The 25,939-nt window shown below is 41.5% G+C and overlaps 1 protein-coding gene across 1 annotated transcript in view; it reads left to right on the top strand.

Moving 5' to 3' along the window:
- The first annotated feature begins 307 nt into the window (after window positions 1-307).
- Micu1 (mitochondrial calcium uptake 1) overlaps window positions 308-25,939 on the top strand; it is a 141,714-nt gene continuing 116,082 nt past the window's right edge. Inside the window, exons 1-2 of the mRNA XM_027388324.2 lie at window positions 308-459; window positions 22,608-22,769. Of these exons, the coding sequence (XP_027244125.1) occupies window positions 22,609-22,769 (161 nt within the window). The 5' untranslated portion in view covers window positions 308-459; window position 22,608. The remainder of the gene's footprint in view (window positions 460-22,607; window positions 22,770-25,939) is intronic.

Below are 25,939 nucleotides of genomic sequence, written 5' to 3'. Positions count from 1 at the left end.
TATCACTTTCTCTCTTACCAGAGAGCGGAGTTTAAATAGAAAGAGGCACAGAGGAGGCGCATTTTGACAGCAGAGGAACAAAAATCAGCGAGGGAAAGCTTGACAGAGTCTGCAAACCCGCGGGCTTTCCCGCCTAAACAGCAAAGGGGTGGGGCCTATCTATGGGCGTGGCAGGAGGGCCCAGGCGAGGGCGGAGCCTTGAGCGGGGCGGGACCCGAAGTGTGGGTGTGCCCTAAGGAAGGGCGGGGTTGCCTCCCCGCCCCTCCCCATTCTTTTTTTTTTTTTTTTTCTCGGTTCCCTCCCTGCTGCGTTTCGCCGAGATCCCGACAGGCCCAGCGGCTAAGGGAGTCACGTGAGAGTGGGCGGTGGACGCAGAGCCGGGCTCGGCGGCTTCTGCGTCTCTATGGTCGGAGGTGGGCGGCTTTCCCTGAGTGGCTGCTGAAGCCGGAGCTCGGACGGGTGAGTGTGAGGACTGCGGCCGCTGCGCGGAGACAGCGGTTTGGGGGGCGGGAAGCGGGTACGTTTTTAGGGACGAGCATTTCGTGTGGCTCTGAGAGCCGGTCACTTTTCAGGGACAGCTGTCTTGGTGATGCTGACACTCGGTCCTCGGCTCCCTCCACCCCATCCCTTATCCCTGTCCGGGGAGAACTTGTGCCCGGCTTCCAGCCTCAGAGTGCATCCTCTCCACCCGCCACCAGGACACAGAGGTAGCCCTGGAATTCGTGGATGTGGTCGGAAGTGGATGGAGGAGTTTACAGCTGCCATAGGAAGACTAGATACATTTATCGTGGGCTGGGGGGAAAGGGAGAGATCTTTGGCTCCTGCTCCTTAGTGCAAAACAAACTGCAGACTACTCGGGCTGTTCTGTTTTCATCCTCACCGGCGGCTCTGCGTTCTTATTCTCCCTCTTTCTCTATCTGCGCCCGGTTCCATTCGGGGCTACCCCGATGTTTCTAGAACGACCAGGTATTACTGAATATACGTGAATGTTGGAAGAAGAGTTTTAGACGGACTGTGTTTTATAAGTTGTCACTTTTATACATCTTAGGGTTTACCCCTCTTTTTTTTTAAACTCTTCCTTTTGGGTGCTTGACGTAAGTGCAAATATTTCTTGAGGTGTAAATAGAGTGAACTTTTCATAATTAAGAATAATTTTCCTGCGACGCTCTGAAAAGACCCTATTTTTGTTGTTGTTTTGTTTTTAAATAGATATGTAATTCCCACTTTGGGGGTGGCTTACGTGAAAGCGTCCAGTAAGGTCTGGTGTGGAGGTGATTTAAGCAGCACTAGAAAGGAGTTTGCATGAGATGAAAAAAATCCAGAGTTGACGGCTGTTGGGGAATGCGGGTTTCACTGACTAAGACAAAAAATAAAAAAGTTGATCAATCCTGTATGACCATCCTTAGTGTTTCCTTGTGTGGACAACTTGATGCTCTGATGCTTGTGTTATTTACTTATCTTAAAGAGTTTAGGGTGCCACTTATCTGGCCTCCTACTTTGTTTAGTTTGGTTTATTTTTGTTGTTGTTGTTCTATTTTTTGACAAATGGGTTCTTCCCCCCACCTCTTCACCCCTGCCCCCCATCAGTTTGGCCTCAAAATCTACATCCTTCTACCTCAGCCTACTGGATGGTGGATGGGATTACAGGCCTACCCCACCTTGCAGTCCATAATAGGTTCTGTCCCCACTTCTCATAAATCTCTTGATTATCTGTTCCACTTAAAGACATCGCCCTGGCTATCTACATACCAAGAAAGTTTCATCAACACCTAAGTATCCCTAGAGAGGGTCATAAAACTCAAAATAATATTAGCAAGAAGTGAAGATTCAGGAGTGGCTTGTGTGCCTGGAGAGAGTGATAGAAAATAATAAAGGCTGATCAAAACAAGAGAATGGCTGCCTTTATTGCCTTCTCGGGGAGTAGTTTTAGTAAATGCATTTATTTGTTGAGACATTGTTTCACTATGTTGTCCAGGCTGGCCTTGGACTCCTCCGCACAAACTATCCCATCTCAGTCCCAGTAACAATGGGAATAGCAGGCAAGCGCCACCGTATTCAGCTTCATTCATTACCCTTTTTAGGCTTTTATACTCTCAAAAAGTCCATCCCAAGACTTGCTTTCTTACACTTAAGAAAAAGAACCTAATAATGTATAATTTCTCCCATAATTGAATATCACATGAAATAATTATAACCTATATTTACCTGAACAACTGCTTCAGACCTTTTTATCGCTTATTAGAACTAAAGTAATTAATGAACCCTCAGCCTCCTGAGTGTTAGGGTTACAGGCTGGGCAGTAAAGCCTTTCTTAAATGTAATTTTTTTCACTTTGAAACTTTGAAGTTAGTTTTGCCTCTTGAACAGTTCTTACAGTGTTGAAAGCACATGTTAAAATGTCCATTTGCCTCAAAGAGTTGTTATTCCTCCTTTTATATAAAAATCCCCCTCTTAAAGGTTTACCACAGCATTGCCTCTAAATCAGAATAGAAATGGCTTCTTTTAGTGTCAAAAAAAGAGGCAGTTTTTTTCAGACAGGTGTTTTGTCTATTTTAGTAAATCATGAGGGGGCAAAAAAGGTTAATGCTTTTGGAACATGGCATGTTACTATCTGGTCATGTTTGAGAAGCCAGAACATTACCTTTTAATGTTTTTGTTTCTTTTTATAAAACCAGTGTATTCTGTTAAAATGGAAACATTATTAAAAACTATAACATTATAGAAAACTATAACATTATAAAAAAAAAATAACATTGTGGTATTGCATGCCTTTAGTCTGAGCCCTCCAGAGGCAGAGGCAGGTAAATCTGTTAGACACTATCTTGATCCACTTAGTGAGTTCCAGGCTAACCAGGGCTACATAGTGACACCATGTCTCAAAAATAAAAAGAAAAAGCAAAGAAAAGAAGTACACACACACACACACACACACACACACACACACACACACACACACACACACACAGTCATAGTTATAATGGAGCTGTTCCACTGCCAGCAGGGAATCATTTCCCTTTTGGGGGATGTAATTGGGAATAATAGTAGAAAAATAATTGAAACCTGACCTCATACTCCTTTGAAAAGCTTAGCAGTAGGTTTACACTCTGCACCCAACTGTAGAAACCCCAGGAGAGATCCCTTTGTAAACCTCTACACATGTACATTTCTGTATCAGCGTCTCATTGGCCAGCAAAGCCAGCTTGTCCTAGAGGCTCTCCATGTAGCCAGGGTGATAGAATGCCTTGTAGCCAGGTTTGAGTTTCTTTCTTACCATGGACTAGGGAAGGGAAAACATGGTCTCAAACCACACAAAGTCATGGGGAATTAAGTTTCTAAAGGAAAAGTGATTGAGGTACTGTGTCCTGGTGAAGGGAGGATGTTTGTATGAAGGTGGAAGCAATAGATATTCACAAGTGCTTGAACTTTAACTTAAGAGGTCTTAGCCTGTTGGTGGTAGCACACACCTATAATTACAGCACTTGGAGGCAGTCAGGCAGATCTCTGTGAGTTCGAGGCCAGCCTGGACTACAGAGCTAGTTCCAGGACAGTTAAGGGCTGTTGCACAGAGAAACCCTGTCTTGAAAAAACAAAACAACAACAAAAAAGAGGTCTGTTTTCCTTTGTAATATAAATTACTTGTGTTTTTAATTTTTGCATTGATTTTTGCTTTTTAAAATATCTATCATTAACTTACAAAATCTGAAATTTGACCCCTCTTTTGCATATATGTGTTCTGTTGTTACTTGTATGGTGTCTTTGTTCCTGGACTATTTGTTTGTTTTTTAAGATTTATTTATATTTATTTTACACAAAATATATTTATATTTTGCCTATATGTGTATCTGTGGACCATGTATGTGCCTATTGCCTGCAGAGGTCAGAAGAGGGCATCAGATCCCCTGGAACTGGAATTACAAGTAATTGTGAGCTATCAAGTGGGTTCTGGGTACTGAACCCAGGTCCTTTACAAAAGCAACAAGTGCTCTTAACTAATGAGCCATCTTCCCAGCCCCCAAGTTTTATTACCTGTGACATATTGTAAAATTGTCCAGTTTGCCAAAATTTCTTTTATCTTAGTACATGCTCTATTGCTGAGCTACAACTATGTGCCAAACTCAATAATTATCGGTACTTTTGTATTATAGGTTAACTTGACTAACTGCAGCTTATAAGTAGTGAATAAAAATGTTTTAAATGCTTGAAAATCTGTGATCAATAAGAGTAAATTCTTCATTATTGTGCTTAAGTAGTATCTTGGTGTAGAGACTACTTTGAGCATTGCATGAAAAATAAATACTAATTCACTATTTACTGTCAGCTGGATGTTAACTTTAAAACTAGTTAACATTAGTGTCTCATTTTCTATCTTTTTATGCTTAATTGTCATTATTTTGAGTGGTATAATTAAAATAATGTGCTGTCTACTGTCTTGTTTTCATTTGAAAGAGATGCCTGCAGCTCAGTTCAGAGGACACTAGCTGCTGAACTAGCTGCTCACACTGGCAGCAGAGGTTCAGATGAGGTTGGTTCTAATACCCAACTCATCACTTCTTAATGGTGAGCTAGATAATCTCTCTGAATGAGTTTGTCTTATTGCACATGGGAGTGATTGTGCCTTTCTCTTGTGTGGACGAGACTAATTAGTACATAGCAAATAAATGCCTGAGATGTATGAAGTGCTAATCACATGTAATTTGTTAATAATAGCAGAAATAATATCTTAAGTGATTTTATTTTTCTAATTTTAGAAATTTTGCCTGGGAGAGAAAGACATATATATATATGTCTAATAGATTGCCCTTCAGATTGTCTTGATTTTAAGGTGCTTAGATTTCATGTTACACACATGTGAGTAAACTGGAAGACTTTGGTAAACTACACTTTTTTGAAAGTGCTCAGGTGTTGGAAGAATACCTAATCCCAAAGTGATAGCTGGTGGTCCAGTTTAAAGAGGGCTTTAATTTTTTTTCTTTTCTTTTCTTTCTTTCTTTCTTTTTTTTTTTTTTTTTTTTTTTTTTTTTTTTTTTTTTTTTTTTTTTTTGCTTTGTTTTCGAGACAGGGTTTCTCTGTGTAGCTTTGGAGCCTATCCTGGCACTCGCTCTGGAGACCAGGCTGGCCTTGAACTCACAGAGATCCACCTGCCTCTGCTTCCCGAGTGCTGGGATTAAAGGCGTGTGACACCAACGCATGGCGAGGGCTTTAATTTTTTAAATTTCTGTTTATTTATATATGTGTGTGTTTGTCGGCATGCCCACCCATGCTCCTGGAAAGAAGGAAGTGTTGATTTCAGAACAGGATACTCAGTACTTGCAGGTAGAAGGGATAACAGCATAAAACAGGACTTAAAAGAACAGTGGAATCGGAGAACTGTGAGTTGTGATTAAATTTAAACATAATTAATGATCTGGCATTGAAAAGTTAAATTTTGCCAAACATAGAGGTGTGTTAACTCAGTTTAGTTTTTTGTTTGTTTTTGTTTTGTTTTACAAATTGAAGTATTTCCTGAGCTAAAACTAGCAAGTTCAAAGTGAGTTTTATTATTTGAAATCAAAACATGTGGGGCTGGAGAGATGGCCCAGTGATTAAAAGCACTGTCTGCTCTTCCAGAGGACCCAAGTTCAATTCTCATCACTACATAGAGGCTCACAACTGTCTGTAACTCTTATTTCCAGGGATCCAGCATCTTCTGACTTCCCTGGGTACCAGGCATGCACAAACAGACTTGCAGGAAAGACATCCCTACAAATAAAAATAATTTTTTAGTAAAATAAAATAAAATTTAAATTTTTCTTTTTTTCTTTTTTTTTTTTAAAGACAAGGCCTCTGTAGCCTTGACTAGCCTCAAAATCCAAGCAATTCGTCTGTGTCAGCCTCCTAAGTGCTAAGATTACAAGTGTGATCCCAAATGTGGGGATGAAATAGAGGCTTTAGGGAAATATTTGAAGCATAGTGAATTAGAAGCAATACGTTGATGAGATGGCTCACTAGGCAAAATTTACTGTGTAAGTTTGATGGTGACCAAGTTCTATCCCATGGAGGAGGAAGAGAACCAAATGCTGAAAGTGCAATACACACACACACACACACACACACACACACACACACACACACACACCACACACACACTCTGTCACACACACACATTCTCTCACGCACACACGTGCGCGTACACATACACACACATTCTCTCTCTCTGAGAGAGAGAGAGAGAGAGAGAGAGAGAGAGAGAGAGAGAGAGAGCTTAAGAAAAACAGTGCAGCATTTTTTGCTGAAAGAAACCCACTGCTGCCATTTACTAAAGGTTGCATTCTGATGCCCTCAGTAAAGTTGGAGAGCCAACCTTGTTAGCTACAGAGGAATAAGGAGACTAGGTGCTAGGCATTTTGTGCACAGTGCCCTCAAAGTAGTGGTCTTTAAATGCTGGCGTCAAGCACTTGGAGCTGCCAGTTGTCCCGTTAGGAAAAAAGCACTGTAGAAAGTGGGACATTTGTAGTCTTAACTGAGAATCAGATCCAAGTGCTATGAATAAAGTTCTGTGGCCCTCTCCGTCTCAGAGTCTGTGGGCGTCTGCTAGAAACAGGACTTCTGAAAGGTGACTGTATCTGGGTGGCCGTTGTGAAAGGCTCTTTTTGCTAACTATAAGCAGTGTCTCTGGAACCAAAGAAAGCACACAACTGTTCTTAAAACTGAAGATATTCATGCCCAAGATGAAATAGAATCCTGCTTGGGCAAGAAGTATAAAGTAGAAAACCACAGGTTAAACGGTCCCTCCATCCTCCTGGGGTTTTGTTTGTTTTGCTGTGGATTTTTTAACTGAAAATACATTTATTATAAGTGATTCTTTGATGAAATTCTCTCTAGTTAAAACACCATGGGTGATTTCTTTCCTTTGACTGTTAAATGCAAGTGTGAAGTACAGGAATATGTCATGTTTACTAGACATGTCTTGTTTGCCCTTCTGTAGTTGAGCCCTAATCATCTCTTTTCCTGCCCACCCCCTATGCAATTTTTTATATAACATGTTTTTTTTAAGATTTTATTTATTAGGTATACAACATTCTGCTTCCATGTATATCTGCACACCAGAAGAGGGTACCAGATCTCATAACAGATGGTTGTGAGCCACCATGTGGTTGCTGGGAATTGAACTCAGGACCTCTGGAAGAGTAGCCAGTGCTCTTAACCTCTGAGCCATCTGTCCAGCCCCACATATGCGATTTTTATGCTTGTTTCTTATTGGTTGGTGATAGGTGTATTCTTGTCAGGCAGCTGTCTCCTGGTGTTGTAGCACAGTTGACCTGGTTCTAGCTTCCTGACCCAGGTAGAGTGGCTTCTCTCTGTTCTTATGTCCAGGACACTTCACTACATTTTACTGGTTTCTACTAATTCTTTGTTAAACAACTCTTGTAACTTTTTAGTTACACTACCTTGAGCAATTTGTGTCCTTTTATAATCTTAAGTCTCAGATAAATGAATCAAATACCATATATTCTTTACAATAATTTTTCTTTTTTTTTTTTTTTTGAGACAGGGTTTCTCTGTGTAGCTTTGTAGACGAGGCTGGCCTCAAACACATAGAGATCCACCTGCCTCTGCCTCCTCAGTGCTGGGATTAAAGGCGTTCGCCACCACCGCCCGGTTCTTTACAATATTTTTTTTGGATTAGATTGGTTTCTTTGTTCTTTAATTACAATAAATATATATGGTGTAAAATTTACACGTTGGCTTCTTTCCTGCACCCTGCTCCCATCTCCTGGTACTGACAGTTAACCTAGAGCCTCAGTCATTCTAAGAAACGTCTCTGCCACTGAACCACGATCCTTCACACATTCACCATTTTGTATTACCACTGCCCCATCCTTTGTCATCATCCCAGCACACACTCTGAACTGTGAAATGATAGCTTCCTGCCCCCTTTCTTCTAATCATCCACGACAACTGTTGTACCTACTGTCTCATGAACCTGGCTAACTTTTAGGCATATCATGTAAGCAAAGTCCTATAGTTTCATTCTTTTGTATCTGGCCATATTACTTGAATAAATGGTTTGTCCATGTGATGGCATATTCCATAATTGTCTTCCCTGTGAAAAGTGGAATAATATCCCATTGCATGGACAGGCCTCATTCTGTTCCCCCATCTTCCTTCAATAGATACTCGGGGTTGTTTAAATTTTGGTTATTGGGAATACTGTTGTTAATGCACAAGTATTTGTTCGAATCCTTCCTTTTAGTTCTTTTATGTGTGTACCTAAGAGAGGAATTGGAGAGATGGCTCAGTGGTTAAGAGCACCAGTGCTCTTCCAGAGGACCCTGGTTCAATTCCCAGCACCCGCATAGCAATTAACAACTGCCTGTAACTCCCGTTCTAGGGATCTGGACTCCGTAGGCACTGCATGCCTCCATACCTACCGAGTCATCTCACTGGCCTTTACTCTTTTATGTAAAGGATGCAAACTTGGGAACAGGCAAGGTGGAGAAGCTGCTTAAGGGTGTGGTGCTCCCATGCTGTCTTAGTGTTTGTCATCCTCTCAGTACCTCTTGGGGTTTCAGTAGCCTGGATGCTGTACATTCCTGTCCTTGGGGGTTTCATAGAGGGCTCGGCTGGTTAAATAACTAGCAGTGATTCTTCAGCACATTTCCCCTCCCTGGGGATAGGAAGTAGGGTTGAGAGTGCCAACCTTCTGGCATCCAGCTCCCATCCTGAAGCTGTTCAGGAACACCCCTGTTCCCTTACTAGTCATCTCCTGTGTTTATATATTTGTCATAGAAAAATACACTCTGAGGATCCAACAACAGCTTTGGGGAGCCATGAGCCAGGAGTCAGCAAAGAGACCAAATAATTATTGTTCATAGCAAAGATAATAGATGCTATTTTTAAAATCCAGTCTTACTTTGCATTCTGGTTAAATTATTTGCATTAAGTGGTATTTATTGTTGTTTATGTATTTATGCAATATTTCATTGAAAATTACTTTGCATAAAATACAGATCATTAATTATCATCAGCAGCAGGTTTTTCCTCTTTTTATTTTGCATGTTTGCTTACTTGCTCAAGACAGTAACCCAGATTGGGGCTGGAATTCACTTAGTGTAGCTGAGGCTAATCTCATATTCTCCATCCTCTTTCCCTAGCCTTCTGAGCACTGAGTTGCAGGTGTGTATACCATGCCTGGCTAGCAGCAGCATCTTAGGTTGCTTTCCAAACAAACATTTATTTATAATTTGCTTCATGTTACACATTTTGCTCTGGGGTGTGTGGGTACCTATGGGTAGTTTGTGTGCAAATGAAGAGACCAAAGAAAGGCATCCGTATCCTGCTAGACCACTCTGCATTGTTCCCCTGAGAGAGGGAGGGTATGCCAATGCACCTGGAGGTCTGCTGGCAGTCAGCAAGCCTTTGCTTCCCTCCTGTCTGTGTTTGGGGAGAGGTGTTACAGGCACACACATTAGTAGCCATGCCCAGCTTATTATGTGAGTGATGAGGATTTGAACTCAGGTGCTCAAGCTTGTTTAGGAAGCACTCTTACCCACTGTGCCATCTCCGTAGCACTCATCCTGGCCATTTGTGGTCATTTATTATCCATTTTTCTTTTGTAAGCACATAATTGCCACCAGTAATGAAACATAGTTCTGACTTACTGAAAAATTGTTGTCCATTAAGAGGTCAGGATGGTTAAGTCCTATAGCTAGAACTAATTAATTATGTAGAGTAAGATATTTATGGGCCTCTGCTTATCACAGCAAAATAGAATGAAACAAAGCCCACAATAGCAGCTCATACTTTCTGTGTGTTCAGTTTTTCATTGTCTTATTTGAGTTTAATTAAGTTCCGAAGTCTAGAACACCACTTTAAATGAGCAGGAGAAGTTCTTGTTAAGAAATGCCTGGTCCTAAGTGTGGTGTGGCCAGGAGTGCAGTGTGGCTGGAGCTGTGGCCCCAGTGACATAGGAGGCAGAAGTGGGTCTTCTGGGTGCAAGGTTTTAAGACCAGCTTTTGTAACATAGCAAGATCCACCCCACTCCTTATTTTATTTTACTTAAAGAAAAAGTACCTGGGAAACTAGAAGTTGGAGTTAAAGGATGGCTGGGTGTAGGGTGAGAGGGAGAGGGTAGGAATCTATCCTGTGAAATCCCTGAGATTATTTGTCAACCTGGCATGTTTGGTTATAGAGAGAGACCATAAATATAGGCAAATTGTTGTGAGGGCGTATGTATAACGATGCTTACTTCTGTGAATACTAGGGGAGGGACACCAAAATGGTTACTTATATAGGAAAAGACTTCATTTGGCAGACATATACACCTGATATCCGTGTGTGACTGTCTCTAAACACATTATCCTTACAGATTGGCCTCTACTACGAGTAATTCTTTGCTGCTGAATGTGACTGTGAGTGTGATATGTCACTGACTCACATTTATTCTGACACAAAATTGTTACTGTGTTTTCTGCGAGTGTACCCTTTATTCCTTCTGGAAACCAAGCCTAGTACAAATGGCAAATGAGAACGTATTCAGAGGAGCACTCAAAAAGCAGAGCCCTCAGCAAATGAAGGCGGCATTCCTATTACTGATGCCTTCATTGTGTCCTTGCCATTTCTATGCTGGAGACATGGCCCGAGCTTTTAATCCCGGGAAAGCTCACACAGTGCTCCATTCGGTGATGCGGGTAGTGCATCATTGCTGATGAGTGCTTTGTATTTTTCCTTTTCCTAAAAAGTTACTCTTCCTGGGTCAGTCTCAGCTCTTTGGAAGAGTTTAGCTTTAGTTACCCACCCAGTGCTGTTGACATGTTAAAGCTTTATTCACAAAACATATTGTATCCTACAGTGAACACATTTGCTGAAAAGTCACAAATGAAGATGTGGCTATAGGTTTATATGAGCCATTTAATTGTTTTAACGTAAATAGCTCTACCTAATATCTTTTGTGTGGTTAGATGCCATTAAAGTGCATGCACACACATATGAGTATGTGTTTTAAAACTATTAAATTTTGTAACCCTCAGACTCATACAGATCCACCTGCTTCTGCCTCTCTAATGCTGGAATTAAAGGCATGGGCCACCATGCCCGGCTAAAGCATTTTTATCTTACATGTAGCATGTACAATCATTTGTTTATATGACTGTCCACCTTTCACCAGACTTAAGAAGAAACACAGACAGGTTTATCTATGTCTTCAGGTTTTCACTGACTTTTAGCGGCTCCTGTGAACACAAAAGTTCCATTATGTCTCAAGCTGGCTCAGTGGATTAAAGCACTTGCCATTGCAAGCCTAGCGACCTGAGTTCAGTCCTTGGAACCCATGTAAAGGTGGAAGGAAAGGACCAACTCCACAAAGCTGTCCTCTGACCTCCATACAAGCATATCCACACACATATCAAATGTGTAATTAATAGTTACAATATTTCTCAAATTTAAATGCACTTGTGTGCTACTTTAATCTGCCCTTTGTTGTAGAAGCATTAACCATGAACTTAGGATGAAAGAGAGTTTTCTACACACACATACACACACACACACCATATAGAAATCCTTTAGCTAGGCATGGTGGTTTTAGCCTGTAGTCCAGCTCCTTGGGAGGCAAGAACAGAAAGATATTCTGAGTTCAGAGGATCGAGGGCAGACTGGGTAAAACTTCCTAATTGCTCTCTTTTAGAAAAAGAATCTCATTCTGTAGCTCAAGCTATCCTCAGACCCAATGCTATCTTCTGCCTCAGCCACAATCACTTTAAAAAATAATTGTAAAAATATACCTGTTGTACAACCATCATCCAGGTTTGGGGTTAGAAAGAATATATATCCCTTTGGGGCTGGAAAGATGGTTAAGAAGACTTGTGGCTCTTCCAGAGTACCCAGGTTGGGTTCCCAGGACCCACAGGTTGGCTCACAACTACTGTAATCTAGTTCCAGGGGATCCAGAGCTCTCTTCTGGTCTCCATGGGCATCAGGCACACACATAGTACACACATACACATGCAGGCAAACACACACATACATAAAATAAAAATAAATCTTTAAAACATTTTAAGACTATATCCTTCACTCCAGAAGTATAATTTCCTTGTTGAGATTGCCTCTACCTTTGTATACACTTAGGTATTGACAACTACAGTCATATAATCACCACAATAATCAAGAAAAGGATAACATCCTAACCTCCAGAGAGTCCCTTGTGCCCCTTTGAGGTCACCCTGTTCCCTCGTCCTCTGACCCTTGACACTCATTGATCTGTTTTCTGTTACCTTTTCTACAGTATAATATCAATGAGATCATACAGTATATAGTGTGGCTTTTAAAAGCCTTCAAAGTTATTATACAGCATAATGGGCTTCTTGTTCCTCTTGTACAATTCTATGAAATTTGATACATGATTTTTAATAGTACGGATTCATTTTACCACTACCACAGGATGAAAAGGACTTTGCAAGTAGCTCTCTTATGCCGTCTTTGTCTAGTCAGAGCTTCTCATACTCCTGTTCCTTGGCATCCATTGATATGTTCTCTATCACCCTAGTTCCCTTTGTGTACACACGAATGTTCAGCACACATCATTTGAGACTGGCTGTTTTCATTCAGTTAGTAGTACTTTTACAATTTATCTAAGTCGCATATATCACAAATCCATTCTTTTTTGCAATTTTTTAAATTGTCATTTTATGCATGTGGGTGTTTTTACCTGCATGTTCATCTGCACTAAATGCATGCCTGGTGCCCATGGAGGCTGAAAGAAGACATTGGATGCCCTGGAACTGGAGTTGCAGGTCGTTGGGAGCTGTCACATGGGTGCTAGAAATTGAACTCAGGGCCTCTAGAAGAGCAACACAAGTGCTTAACCATTGAGCCATCTCTCTAGCCCTGATGAATCTTTTCTTGATTGTAGCTGTGTTCGATTCTATAGCTGTACCAGTTTATCCATCCAGCTGTTGAAAGTTTTAGTTTTGGGCAACTTACAAAAAGAGCTTCTATAAACGTTCATGTATGGCTGCTTGATTTTAGCATAAGGTTTTATTTTTCAAGGTTAAATGCCTTCATTTGGATTGCTGGGTCTTGTGGTAAGAGCACATTTAACTTCAGAAAACATCACATGTCTTCCAGAGTGGCAGTACCATTTTGCATGCCAGCAGGAATGAATGCACACAAGCTCTCTTTGCTTTGCATCCTCTCTGCACTTAGTTGTCTTTTCTCTTAGGCATTTAAATAGGTGTACCAAGGTGTATCGTTGTAGTTTTAATATTTCACTAATGACCAATGGTTCTGAATGCTGTTTTATATGTATGTACAAATGGAGCTGTCAACATTCATTTCTAAGTTTTCTTTTGAACATGTTTTTCTAGGATAAATACCTAAATTTTAGGTTAAACTATTCATAAATTGTGAAAAAGAATTTTAGGTAGTAGTAGAGTGCAGCACCTTTAGGAACCCTAAATACCAGGAGAGTTTACACCAATGCACTCTTTTCAGTGACCTCAGCCCCCGTCCTCGCCATCAAGATTGGGTATCACCGAACACTGTGTAAGCATGCTGGAATATCATGTTGTACACCGTAAAGGAAAATGACCGCAGGAACAAAAGGAGACCAAGAACGCTGTTCCTATAGAGAACTGAGGCTGCGCCAGGTCAACAGGACTCAGCCCCACCCTTGCAACACTAGACGATTGCACACTAAGCCACAAGCACTGAGAGGAAAATGACACAGTGTATATGGAAAAGAATGGGGAAGGAGGACGAAGTACTCCAACGTAGGACTGTGGGGGCCAGAATATGTGGTGTCAGTTGTGCCCTTTGAGAAACTACAGATATGACAGAAGGTCTGAAAACTGAATTTTGTAAGGCATTTATATTTACAAAGGAACTCCATTTAATGGGGTGTCTCTGGGAAGGAAGGGCTGAGTAAATCACTAGAAACTTAACAGTGGGGAAAGCAGCTACTTAAATCTCGATTCGTGTTACTCTTAACGCTTTGTTTGGTAGTGAGGCTTGAACTCAAAATATTGTAAGTTCTTGTAATATTGTAAGCATATATTGTATGTTCACCCCACTCCCCTGCATAGTTCTGTCTTTCCTCTTCCTCTCTCCCCCTTCCTGTTGTCTACTATATCTCTCTACCAGGCATGCCCAGCCTGTGGGCTTTGTACACTTCAAGATAACAGTGAAGATAGCCTAACACGACATTTTAAACCCTAAAACGTTGTATGATTTTTTGTGACTTGTTTTTGCAATTTGCACTGTTTTTGAGCATAAACTTTTTGTAGATGTCATTTTGCAATATCAAACGGGGGAGTTGTGGGAGCACATGCCTTCAATTCCAATATCAGCACTCATATGACCGAGACAGGCAGATATCTGTGAGTTTGAGGCCAGCCAGGTCTATCTACATAGTGAGTTCCAGGCCAGGCAGGGCTGCACAGTGAGACCCTGTCTCAACAAGGGCTGTGGGGAGGGAGGTGCTTTTGCTTTTATATCACATACCTATATAATTTCTGCATCTGTATAAGATACCAGACAAATTACAGAAAGCATGCAATATTTATCTTTCTGAGACTGGCTTAATTCACTTAATCATCTCCAGTTGCATCCACCATCCTGCAAATAACTTGTTTGTTCTTCTTTATGGCTGAGAAAATTTCATTGTGCCTATCGACCACATTTTCTTCATCCATTCTTCTGCAGTTGGATGCCTGCATAGGGTCTTGTTTATGCTACACATGTCTTGACTGCTAGGCTGTACCTCTAGCTCTGATCCTCTCCCTAAAGGGTCAGCTTTGTTCCAGAGATCAATGGGATTTTTGTCTGCAATCTAAAACAAACTCTTGAGCTCTGTGATAGGACTCTGCTCGTCCTTGAATTATCTCTTGTGTATACAGGGTATATGTGATTTTATGTTTTCCGTTGCCCCAGCCAAGAACTCATGAAGAGTGGAAGTGATAAAGATAAGAATTATAGCAATCCAGACATGTTGCTAGAGTTCCCAGTCATAGGGCCCAACTCTGGTCTTCTTACCCACATTAAAAGAAAACAGCATACATGGAAAAGTGAATTTATGTACAGTTTTGATGAAGACTAGAGAGAAATTCTCATCTTGCCCACAGCAGAACTACAACTTGTAGAAAAGATAAAGCAAAGATAGGCTATATACATGGGTAGATTTAACTGTGTGCCCCAGTTACCAGAACTGAATAGTCCTTCTCCTGGGAGATGAGCCAGAGCTCTTGGGATGGGCCAAGTTTCTTTCTCAGCATGGTATTTCCTGCAAGTATCATACCTGGGGCCCTTGATGCAGTCAGACATGATGAAAATCTGTTTCTATTGTTCTTTTATTCCTGAATTTCCTAGTTTTCCTTTTCTATGGTTCTTCCATCTGAAGAACTTTTAGTAGTTTGTGGGGTTTGTTTTGTTTTTAAAGCATGTCCATGGACAGATGATTCTAAAATACTGTGATTTGACACTCCAGGTATTACAGCTGTCATTTGAATAATAGCAAAAATTTTGATTTTATTTGTATGTGTGTGTATGTTTGCGCGCATGTGTGCATGTGTGCGAATGCACTTTTAGCAAGCCACTGACTAAGCACATGCTTTTAGAAAGCTGCTGACCTAATTAGGTTCAGGCTGCAAATTTTGCTTTACCTTCTAAGACTTGACATGGGGATGCATTGTATGGATTTACTTATTTTTTTAGAAAGAGGGTCCAAAGCATTTCCTGATGGAGTCTCCCTGATAGTTTAAGAAGAAAGACACTAAAGATAACTCACTCTTACTTCTAGACATTTGGTTTTTAGAGATGAGCAAAGTAAGTTGATAAAATCAGGATTTCTGTTTTAGACTAAATTGGAGATGCTTGTCAAGTAGGAACTTAAATCTAGCTGTGTCCTTTTGGAAAGCGTAAGCAAGACATGACCTTTTGAGAAAAATTTACGTATAAATACCACCTATTGCTGTAGGATTTGAGGAGTGGAGATGGTAGATTTGTCTAGGATAAGAGGGTAGAAAAAGAAAATTGGTCCTACGACAGTCTTGGAGAATTGAGACGCCCACCTCTCTGATGACTCAAGCTTGTGTTGAGTTAACATAAAACTGGCCAGTACAGTGGGTATTCAATGTACTGGGAAAGCAAACCAGATGTAATGAAGTGAAATAAGGTAGAGAAGACCAAATGTTAGAGTTACTTAAAGCACTGCTTATGCTAGCTATTGCCAAATATGACTTCACTTGCTTCCTGGAAAGATAACCTGGAGAAATAGCTGAAACAATGGGCCACTGCCTTTAACAACCTGTCAACTATAATATGTCTTTAAGAAACAAAGCTGACTGCCACGTGGGCTTCTGTAAACGGTAGCTGCTTTCTCACCCCACTGTGGTTATAGAGTAGAAAGTGAGAACACAACTGGACCTGAGCTGACCCTTTCAGAATCTGTCCTGGCTTCTGTCCACTGGCAACATGTTCAACTCTCATTGGTGGCCACTGGCAACATCTCTTCTCTTCTACTCTCATTAGTGTCCGAATACTATTCTAGAAAGATTCCCACAACATTTCAAGTAAAAGAATCTGGTGTCATAGCAAGAATGGTCATTCATCACTTATCCACTAGGATACATTTTGAAAAATGGGCCATTGGAAGACTTTGCTGATCCGTGAACACTATAGAATTGCATTTACATGATCTAAGGCATCATTAGGATGGACACACACACACACACACACACACACACACACACACACACACACACACACACACACACACACACACACACACACACGCGCAGAGGGAAAGAAAGAAAAACTCACTGTGTAGCCCTGACTGGTCCAGAACTCAGAACTCACTCTGTAGTGTAGGCTGACCTTGAACTCAGAGATCTGCTTGCCTCTGCCTCTCAAGTGCCCAACCTCAGGTGATATAATCTGTGGAACCATTCATAAATGCAGTCAGACCATGATCCAGAGTGGTGCTTTACTATATTTTGAGGGTGACAGAGTAATTCTCTTTTCAAATGCTACTTAAAAATCAAGCAGGATCAGGATAGAAATTAGCTAGGATTTGGCAATATGAAAATTACTCTGATAGCTGTAAGAGTGTTTAAATTATATTAAGAGTTAAAATTACTGTGATAACAGTAGGAGAGGTCTGGGTAGATGGCAAGGCTGAAAACCTCACTGGTGTGTGTTAAATAGAGGATGGAATCTAAGGAGAGACAAGGGCTATAAAACTGTTGAAGGAGCCTGAGGCTAGCAGAAGGGAGACGTGAGATGGCTGCTGTAGGAGGACATGGGATCAGGTAAGGATTTAAATCTTTTTATTTCATTTATTAAATTAGTTTTGTGTGTGTGTGGGGGGGTAATGTCACATGGTGCACATGGAGGTCAGATGACAACTTTGGGAGTTGGTTCTCTGTCCATCCTGGATCTGGGGATCAAACTGAGGTCATGGTCATCAGGCTCACACAGGTTTACTGGCTGTGCCATCTTGCCAGACCAGGGAAGAATTTTTTTAAATGTTAGAAATGTAACAGAATATGTCTATATAGTAATATTTTTAGAGATCTAATAAAAAAAAAAGGTCTAGAGAAAAGGTTTAGTCTCCCTCACCTGTAATTCATTCCTTTACCCTTTGCCTTTTGTAGCATTTCCTGGAGGCTGTGTTCCTAATATTTGCCTTCAAAATGTTCTGCTAGTCTTGTGAGATAGTTAGTGACTGTGGTTCCAGCTACTCAGAAAGCCTGAGGCGGGAGCATTGCTTGAGTGTAGGAGTTTGAGAAAAGCCTGGGCAACATAGTGAAATCCTGTCCCAACAATGATAGGCATTTTGTCAAACAGGTATCTCAACTCCCTTGGTAGACTTGTGTACCTGAATCCAGAGCTTGCTAGGTGGGCTTGGTGCTTCATGCTAATAAAGGGATAATGAGCTATATACATGCCACTTAACGTTTTCAGTTGACTACTTTTTAAAAGTATAGGGAAGGAAAACTATTATTCCTTTACCTTCTCAGAGTTCTTAATTGGAATGAAAAATAGATTACTGAAGGAAAAAAGTCAAAAAGAAGCTTATTAACATACATATGTCATATATACATAGGCCTTACCCATGGGGGGAAAATGAGTATATTTCAGAGCAGTAACTTAGAATTTAAGGTTAAATGTGATTGTCTGCCGACCCCAAGAATTCTTCTTTCTGCATCTCCCATCTTGAAGTAGTAGTGCTGGGATTGCATACAGTGCATGCCATTGCATCTGGCTTTCATATGTGGGTTCGGTCAGATATGCAACGTAGGACTGTACCCCTTGAACCATCTCTCTGCCCCCCTTCATTCTTTATGGTGGTTTTTCTCAGGCTATGCTTTCTTTTTTTTTTCTTTCTTTCTTTCTTATTTCTTTTTTTTTTTTTTTTTGCCTCATAGGCTATGGTTTCCTATCACAGAGTTTTGTTTTGTTTCTCAAGACAAAAATTTATTCATATGTGTGTGCGTGCATGTGTGCATTCGTGTGTGCATGTGTGTGTGCACACACATAGAGGCCAGAAGAAAGAGCTCATGTCCCATCTATCACTCTCCACCTACTCCATTGAGGCCAAGTCTCTCCCAGAGAGTCTCTCATTTTCTCAGCTAGGCTGGAACCCAGTGAACCCCAGTGGTCTTCCTGTCTTCCCCAACTCCCTAACAGAGCTGGAGTTAGACATGTGTGTGACATACTGCTTGTTTCTAGGGTGCTAGGACTAAACCCCAGTCCTCATGATTGTGCAAGCTCCTAACCACTGAGCCATCTGTCTGTCCCCTTACTGCAGAATCCTGACATGGAGTAGGAGCTGAGGAGGAACTGCAGTTGGTGTTCTTTCCCGTTTTACTTTGTTAAACATAGTCATTTGTCTTCAAGGTCTTCTTTGGTCTTGTAGCTCAGGCTAGCCTGGAAGTTGCTATGTGGCTGAGAATGTCCTTGCTCTTTTAGATAACCGATTCTTGGAACCTCCTCTTCTACCTATACATAGAATTTTCTTCATTTTCCAGTCACTGCTACAAGGTATTGCCTATGTGGATATGTGATAGTTTAATTAGCCTTCCTTGGCAGTTCTTGCTCTTTTTTTTTTTTTTTTTTTTTTACAAGCCATGATACAGAGTCATATGCATGGAGACTGTCGCAGGTATGTAAGTGCATCACAGAGTATATTATCAGGAGAATTGCTGGGTGCTTGAAGTTTTTGTGGATGTTACCAATTGCACTCCATCAACTGTACCTACATTTGGAGAGTTTTGTTTTGTTTCGTTTCAAGACAGGGTTTCCCTGTGTAGCCCTGGCTGTCCTGAAACTAACTCTGTAGATCTGCCTGCCTCTACCTCCCCAGTGCTGGGATTAAAGGCGTGCACCAAGGATCTTTTTGCAGCTGGACATCTGACTTCTTTGTGTGCACATTCACTGAGGTGCTGAGGGCTGGCACTTTACCACAGAGCTAGCTGTACCATCCATCTCTCACTATGGCTTACATTTGCATTCTCCTAGTAAAAGTGAGATGAAGTGTCTGTCCCTAGTTTCTAGCGACGGCTCCACCTTCCTGGCTGCCTTGTCTCTAGCCTGGCTGTCTGTTGGTTTTTGTGATGATGCTCACTGATGTCTTATGATTATCATTTTTAATGTTTACATGTACTGCATCATTGTTTATCTTTCTGGAGTTGGACATTTTATTTGTTTACTTACACCTGTGTCTACTGAGGTACTGAGGACTGACTTTAGACCCTCTTGCATGCAGCCCTATCTCAGAACTCTACCTGCACCCACCGGTTCCCATTTAGCACATGGCTCTTTATTCTGCTGAGAAGAGTTATTACAAAGTATTTATTTGGAGTAAAAGCAGATCCTAACATCTATCATAGCTAGCTCTGAACAGGCCTTGCCTCGCCCAGATCATAGTCCTTCACCTGTAAACTGAAGGATAACGCTAACGGATTTCCTGTGCTTGACTTTGAGCATTTCCCCCACAGTAGTGTGGTTTGAGCCACAGCCTGGGTTCTGGAGCACAGCAGTGACCCACCAGTGCTAGTTTCCAGCAATCTTGTTCTAGCAGTTTCTTGTTGGAAAGAAGATGCTTTAATCTGGTCACAAATTTGCTTTTCAGTTGACTTCCTGGACACTTTTTAGTCAGCAATGTCCCTGATGTTCTGTTTCATTTTATGTCAAAGATACTCTCTAAGAAGTGTGATCTTTTTCGGTGATAGTGGGGAGCTTAGAGGAAGCTGGGTATTGAGAAAGAAAGTGTTCTTGCTTTAGTTTGGTTTAACCCTCATTATTACTCTGCATGTCCATCTCCATGGCTGCCTTAATGCCTCTGTTGGCCTGTGAGCTTTCCAGACCCCAGGGAAGCTGATCTCTTTAAGTCTGTTTCTCCTCAGAACCCATCACAGCAGTGGGGCTGTTCTTAGTGGGGTTTTGTAGGGAGACACCCTGGATACATGCCCGTTTGGGCGTGGTCACAGGTATGTGGAGGGGTAGGATAAAGAGCCAGGAGGAGAGGGGCGCAGGGTGTGGGGGATGAATCCGCTCCTGGTACCAACTGAAAAGGAACACAACAGTACACAAAATATGGTTATTGATGGTATATTATAAATGATAACAATGAGAACAACTCACACATGTAGCCAATGACCAGATTGGCACTCCAAGCAGCCCAGTCTCAGATGCACTTTGAGACCTGGCCTGAACCCCAAGAGTGAGCGGGCGCTTCTCCTCCTCACAGAGGCAGATGGATTTCTGTGAGTTCCAGGCCAGCCTGGTCTACAGAGTGAATGCCAGGACAGGTTCCAAAGCAATACAGAGAAACCCTATCTCAAAAAACAAAACAAAAACAAACAAACAAAAAAAGAACTCAGGGGTCTTCCGTGTGTGTGTGTGTGTGTGTGTGTGTGTGTGTGTGTGTGTTAAAAATTCTCAGCTTGGCCCTCAAAGGTCTTCTCAATTGAATTATTCCCTGGTCTTATCAGATGAGCTCTCCCAGCTTGTTCCAGCTTGTTTGTTGGTTGAATTCCTTGTTTGTCACATTGAAAATCCCACAGGGCCCTTTGCTTCTGTTTGTCAGTGATGACCACACTCTCCAGACATCTGTGTTATTTGTGCTCATTTTTGCTGTCCCCAAAAGCAATGCTATTTATATCTATACATGTTACATTTGGGAAATGTTCATTTAAAAATGAATCAGAAAGAAGTGATTAAGTTGTCTAGGAAGAAAAAAATTATAAGGGACAGCCGTTCTGTGTTGGGTTTTATTAGCATGCATGTGGTAATGGGAGATGCCTTCTGAGTTTCCAGAGTGATGTTGGAATTGTGTGACACTTAAGTCACAAAAAATAAATGTTGTCCCGCTTTGTCTATAAGGACAGCAGGATTAAGCTCCAGTGTTGAGATTGCACCAGGCCTGGGTACAGTGGTGATTTTTTTTTCCATACTTTTTTGTTTGTTTGTTTTAGGTATAGTCATTTGAGCTCCCTTTTCACAGGGTTCATATATCAGATTTACATTACATGCATAACAGCAGCACAATTACAGTTATAAAGTAGCAATGAATAATTTTATGATTGGGGGGTCTCCACAACCTGAGGAACTGTATTAAAGAGTCGCAGCATTGGGAAGGTTGAGAGCCACTTCATTAAATGATTTTTTTTTCTTTAGAGATTTTTTAAAATATGGGATGAAAAGAATCTGGAGGATAGGAAGGTTTCCAAGGGCTGGAAATGGGAAAGATTTAATTAAAACTTCAATTCCTTTAATGGAAGCATCTCTCAGCATCAATGCAGCAAATAACAACTAAAACTTGGTGCCCCCTAGCTTTAAGCTCTGGTCCCACTGCTTTCTAGCATGGATTTTCTGGCAAGTGACACTTAAACCTGTGAAATGAGTGGTTCAGTTGCCTGTTGCTTTTCAGCTCCCAGATCTGTTTGTATCATCCTGTTTGTGCTCCTGGTACTTCCTCCCTAAGCAGTTACTGTTTCTTGTCAGGAGAGAGGCCCTGCAGGAGGAAGAGCTTCCTCTTCTGATTGTGAGTGCTCCTCGCTTGATGCTTCTGTGGCATGCATACCTTAGTGCGACGTTCAGTAGCTTCCCCTGATCCATGAAGGGCACCTTACCAACAGATTGTTCTGCCGTGAGGTCTCCATGGCTTTCGCTGGCATCCCCCAAAATGGCTTTCTGATAAGTTTTGTTTATTTGATACCTTATTAAAATTCCTGAGCTTCCGTGGCTGTGTCCTTTTCATAAAATCTGGAAGTTATCGCTGGTTGGATTGGTCCCTCTGTCAGCCTTGGAAGTCATGCTGCTTCCTAGAGCTGCGTCTCTTTGCATCTGAGCAGTTATTCTCCTGCTACAGTTAATAGTATTTTATGTCAGGATCTCTCTGTTTTAGTTAGCCTGTGGTTTCTGTCTTCTAATATTACTTTGACTGATATATTTGACGTGTAAGTAGTAGTTCTGTTTTCTTAAGTTCTGAGGCTAATACATGCAAAACACTTAGAGTTGTGTCTGACAGAGCACATATTTCATCAGTGTTGGTGGTGTTGCTGCTGTCGTCATCATTATCTTCATCACCACCAGCAGCATCTCAAAGTGACATTTCTATTGTTTGTCCACAGGATGTTTCGTCTCAACGCCCTTTCTGCATTGGCAGAACTAGCTGTGGGCTCTCGATGGTACCATGGGGTATCTCAGCCCGCACAGACCAAACGAAGACTGATGATGGTGGCTTTCCTGGGAGCATCCGCAGTGACTGCCAGTACTGGTCTCTTATGGAAGAAGTGAGTGTTATTTCTGGCTTGAGTTTACATCAGAATTCCTTTGCTGGATCATTTGGTGTTGATGATGTTGATCTGTGAAGTAGGTTTTTCAGATAGTCGGGCTGTCCTGCCAGAGCAGCAGGTAAGAAACAGTGCTTCAAGCTCTGCCTGTCACCCCACTGAATATCTTTGTATTGTGATGTAGAGACCGGCTTAGAGAATGGATGTCTTCTGAAACTACAGAATTTAGTGGCCACATGAAACTGATAATCCTTGGTACTCTTGGGTCACCTGGTCATTTCTCTACTAGCTGCTGAGCCTTCCCTGGAGGGAAAAGAAAATGTCATGAGCCTTAGCCTCTATTTGTCTGTCTCTGCCATACTTTGTGTTTATCTTCCACTTTACCTTGTCTTCAAGTTGCTATCATTATGCTTGGCTTTGAGACACAGTACATTTTTAAAATTAATTCTGTTGAATAAGTATATAATAAAGTCTACCCATTTTAAACATACAGTTCCATGATTATTAACAAAGGGTGTGGTGGTGCATGCCTTTTAGCACTTGGGAGACAGAGGCAGGTGGATCTCTCAAGAGTTTGAGCCTGATCTACAACTCGAATTCCAGGACTACCACGACTTTATAGAGAGACCCTGTCTTGAAAAAAAAAAAATCAAACAAACCAAAAAGAAAGTGGCAGCCGTTGTCTTCAGCTGTATTCTCACTGGTAGCCCAGCAGCCTCTGCGGATGGCGCTAAGCTCAAGACCACACAGTAGATCACAAAACAAAACAAAACAAAACAAATGTGGATGTAGGAAAGGAACTTCTGGTGGGGGGTTTACAGTAGTGTAGGGGACATAAGAAGAGATGTAAGAGTAGGTAGAATATACTATCTCCAATGTATAAAATTGTCAGAGAGCTCTGTGTGTGTGGGAGTGGGGGGCAGCTTGCTAGAGTTGGTTCTCTTCCTCCCACTACATGGGCTCCAGGAATTGAACTCAAGTCTCAGGATAGGTGGCATGTGCTGAGTCATGTTGCCAGTCTGAGAAATTCTAAAAATCAGAGAAAGTTTTTTTGCATTTACCCACATGGTTTCCATTTCTGGTGCTCTTCATTCCTTTGTGTTGGTCCACATTTTTTCTCCTTTTTTTCCCACTTAAATCTACCTATATTTGTAACTTAACTCTTTTGTGCAATGCCAACCATGTGAATGTGAAGTCTGGTGCTTTCTGTCTTTACTTGAGCGTGACTTTACTCAAACAGAAAAAACAAGCATGCCAGGATTCACTGTGATGTATGGAGAGAAACTCCCTGCTTTGTGCTCTAAATCAAGAGAAAACACAGAATCACAAATGAATCAAATTCTACAATTAAGCATAATAATATTTTAAAAAGTGCTTGTAGGAAACTAATTGAAACAAATCACACTCCCTTTTTGCCTGCGGGTCTAACTCTTGAGGCAGTCCCTGTGTCCAGAAAGTAACCCAGAAGCTATTTCCAGTAGACAACCGCTCACAATGGAAAAATTAGTTTCTCCAAGGGAGTCTCACTGGGTATTCAAACCATGATTAAGAGCAGACTTCATGCCCAGCAGTAGATGGCCAACACAAAATGAACTCCAACCTGTTTTTGGAATGGTTGGTTGGTTTTTTGTTGTTTTGTTTTGTTTTGGTGGTAGTAGTGGTTTTTGTCTCATATTGTTTTATTTGGGCATTTTTACCATACTCGTCTTTTGTTTGTATATTATGATTTTCAATTCTGTGTTTTTATGGTGTTTGTGTGTTTCTCTGTTTTTTCTTTGTTGTTTGTTTTGTTTTATTCTTGTTTTGTTTTTCTATTTGCCTGTTTCTTTTCTAAAAAGAGAAAGAAGTCATGCAGTTGGAAGGGTGGGGAGAACATGGTAAGAAAGAGGCAGGAAAAACCAAAATCAGAACATTTTCTATTTAGCAGAGCGTGGTGGCACACACCTTTAATTCCAGCACTTGGGAGGCAAAGGCAGGTGGATTTCTGTGAGTTGGAGGCCAGCCTGGTCTACATAGTGAGTTCCAGGACAGCCAGGGCTATGCAGAGAGACCTTGTGTTAGTATTCTGTCATCTGTATGGCCTGACCTTGGGGTTCTGACAGGATATGCCCTCAGCTGCAGCCACTAAGAGCACCACCTGTGAATAGTCAGTGCTCTCCTGCTGCTCCTGTCCCCAGAGGCCAGTCTCCCCCTCCCCTTACCCCTTTTTATGATCCTGTTTCCCAATAAAAAACCCCTTTGCTTGAACCCTGTCGCATAGTGTCTTTCTCTCAATGCTTTTCTTAAATTGCAACATCTTGTCTCAAAAAACAAGAAATTAATTAATTAAAATAAAAAATAGGAATATATAGTGTTTGAAAATTTTATTTTCAATGAAAAAAAGAATATGGAAAAAAAGACTCTTCCAATATTCTAGTACATTAAAATCAGCATGCTTCACCTTTTCCTCCTCCCTCCTCCCACCTCCCTCCTCCCTCCTCCCTCCTCTCTTTGTTGGAGCACAGGACCTCTGTTGGTGTTCCTTCATCAGTCACACACATTCTGTGTTTTCTTTCCATAAGGTACTGGCAGACTTAAAAGAGTAAGCATGCAGTGTGAGGGTAAAGCACCTTTGAGGTGCTTTGGTTTTTTGAGACAGGAGCTCATTATGTAGCCCTGACTGGCCTGGAACTTGCTATGTAGATCAGGCTGATCTTGGATTTGCTGTGATCTGCCTGCCTCTGTGTTCCTACTCGAGGGCTGAGATTACAGGCATATGCCACCACATCTGGCATATCTGACAGTTTGGGGTTTATAAAAATGACAGTGGGATTGGGGAGCTAGTCAGTGGGTAAAGTGCCTGTCATACAAGTGTGAGGACCTAGGTTTGAATCCCAGAAACCTCATGAAGCCAAATGTGGAAGGCAGCTACAATCTCAGTGCTTCCATGGCAAAGTGAGACACAGATAGGCGAATCCCTGCTAGCCTAGAGTGTGGTCATAGTGCAACAGCAGAGCCTGTTTCAGACAGGTGGAAGACGAAGATCAATGCCTGAGGTTGTCCTCTGACCAGCACACACTCACTGTGGTACAAGCATGCTTTCATTTCCACACATGTCTCCCTCTCCCTCTCTCTCTCTCTCTCTCTCTCTCTCTCTCTCTCTCTCTCTCACACACACACACACACACACA

Source organism: Cricetulus griseus (assembly GCF_003668045.3).
Source record: "Cricetulus griseus strain 17A/GY chromosome 1 unlocalized genomic scaffold, alternate assembly CriGri-PICRH-1.0 chr1_1, whole genome shotgun sequence".
Lineage (NCBI taxonomy): Eukaryota > Metazoa > Chordata > Mammalia > Rodentia > Cricetidae > Cricetulus > Cricetulus griseus.
Note: the sequence above shows the minus strand (reverse complement) of the source record. Positions and strands in the feature narration are given on the sequence as shown.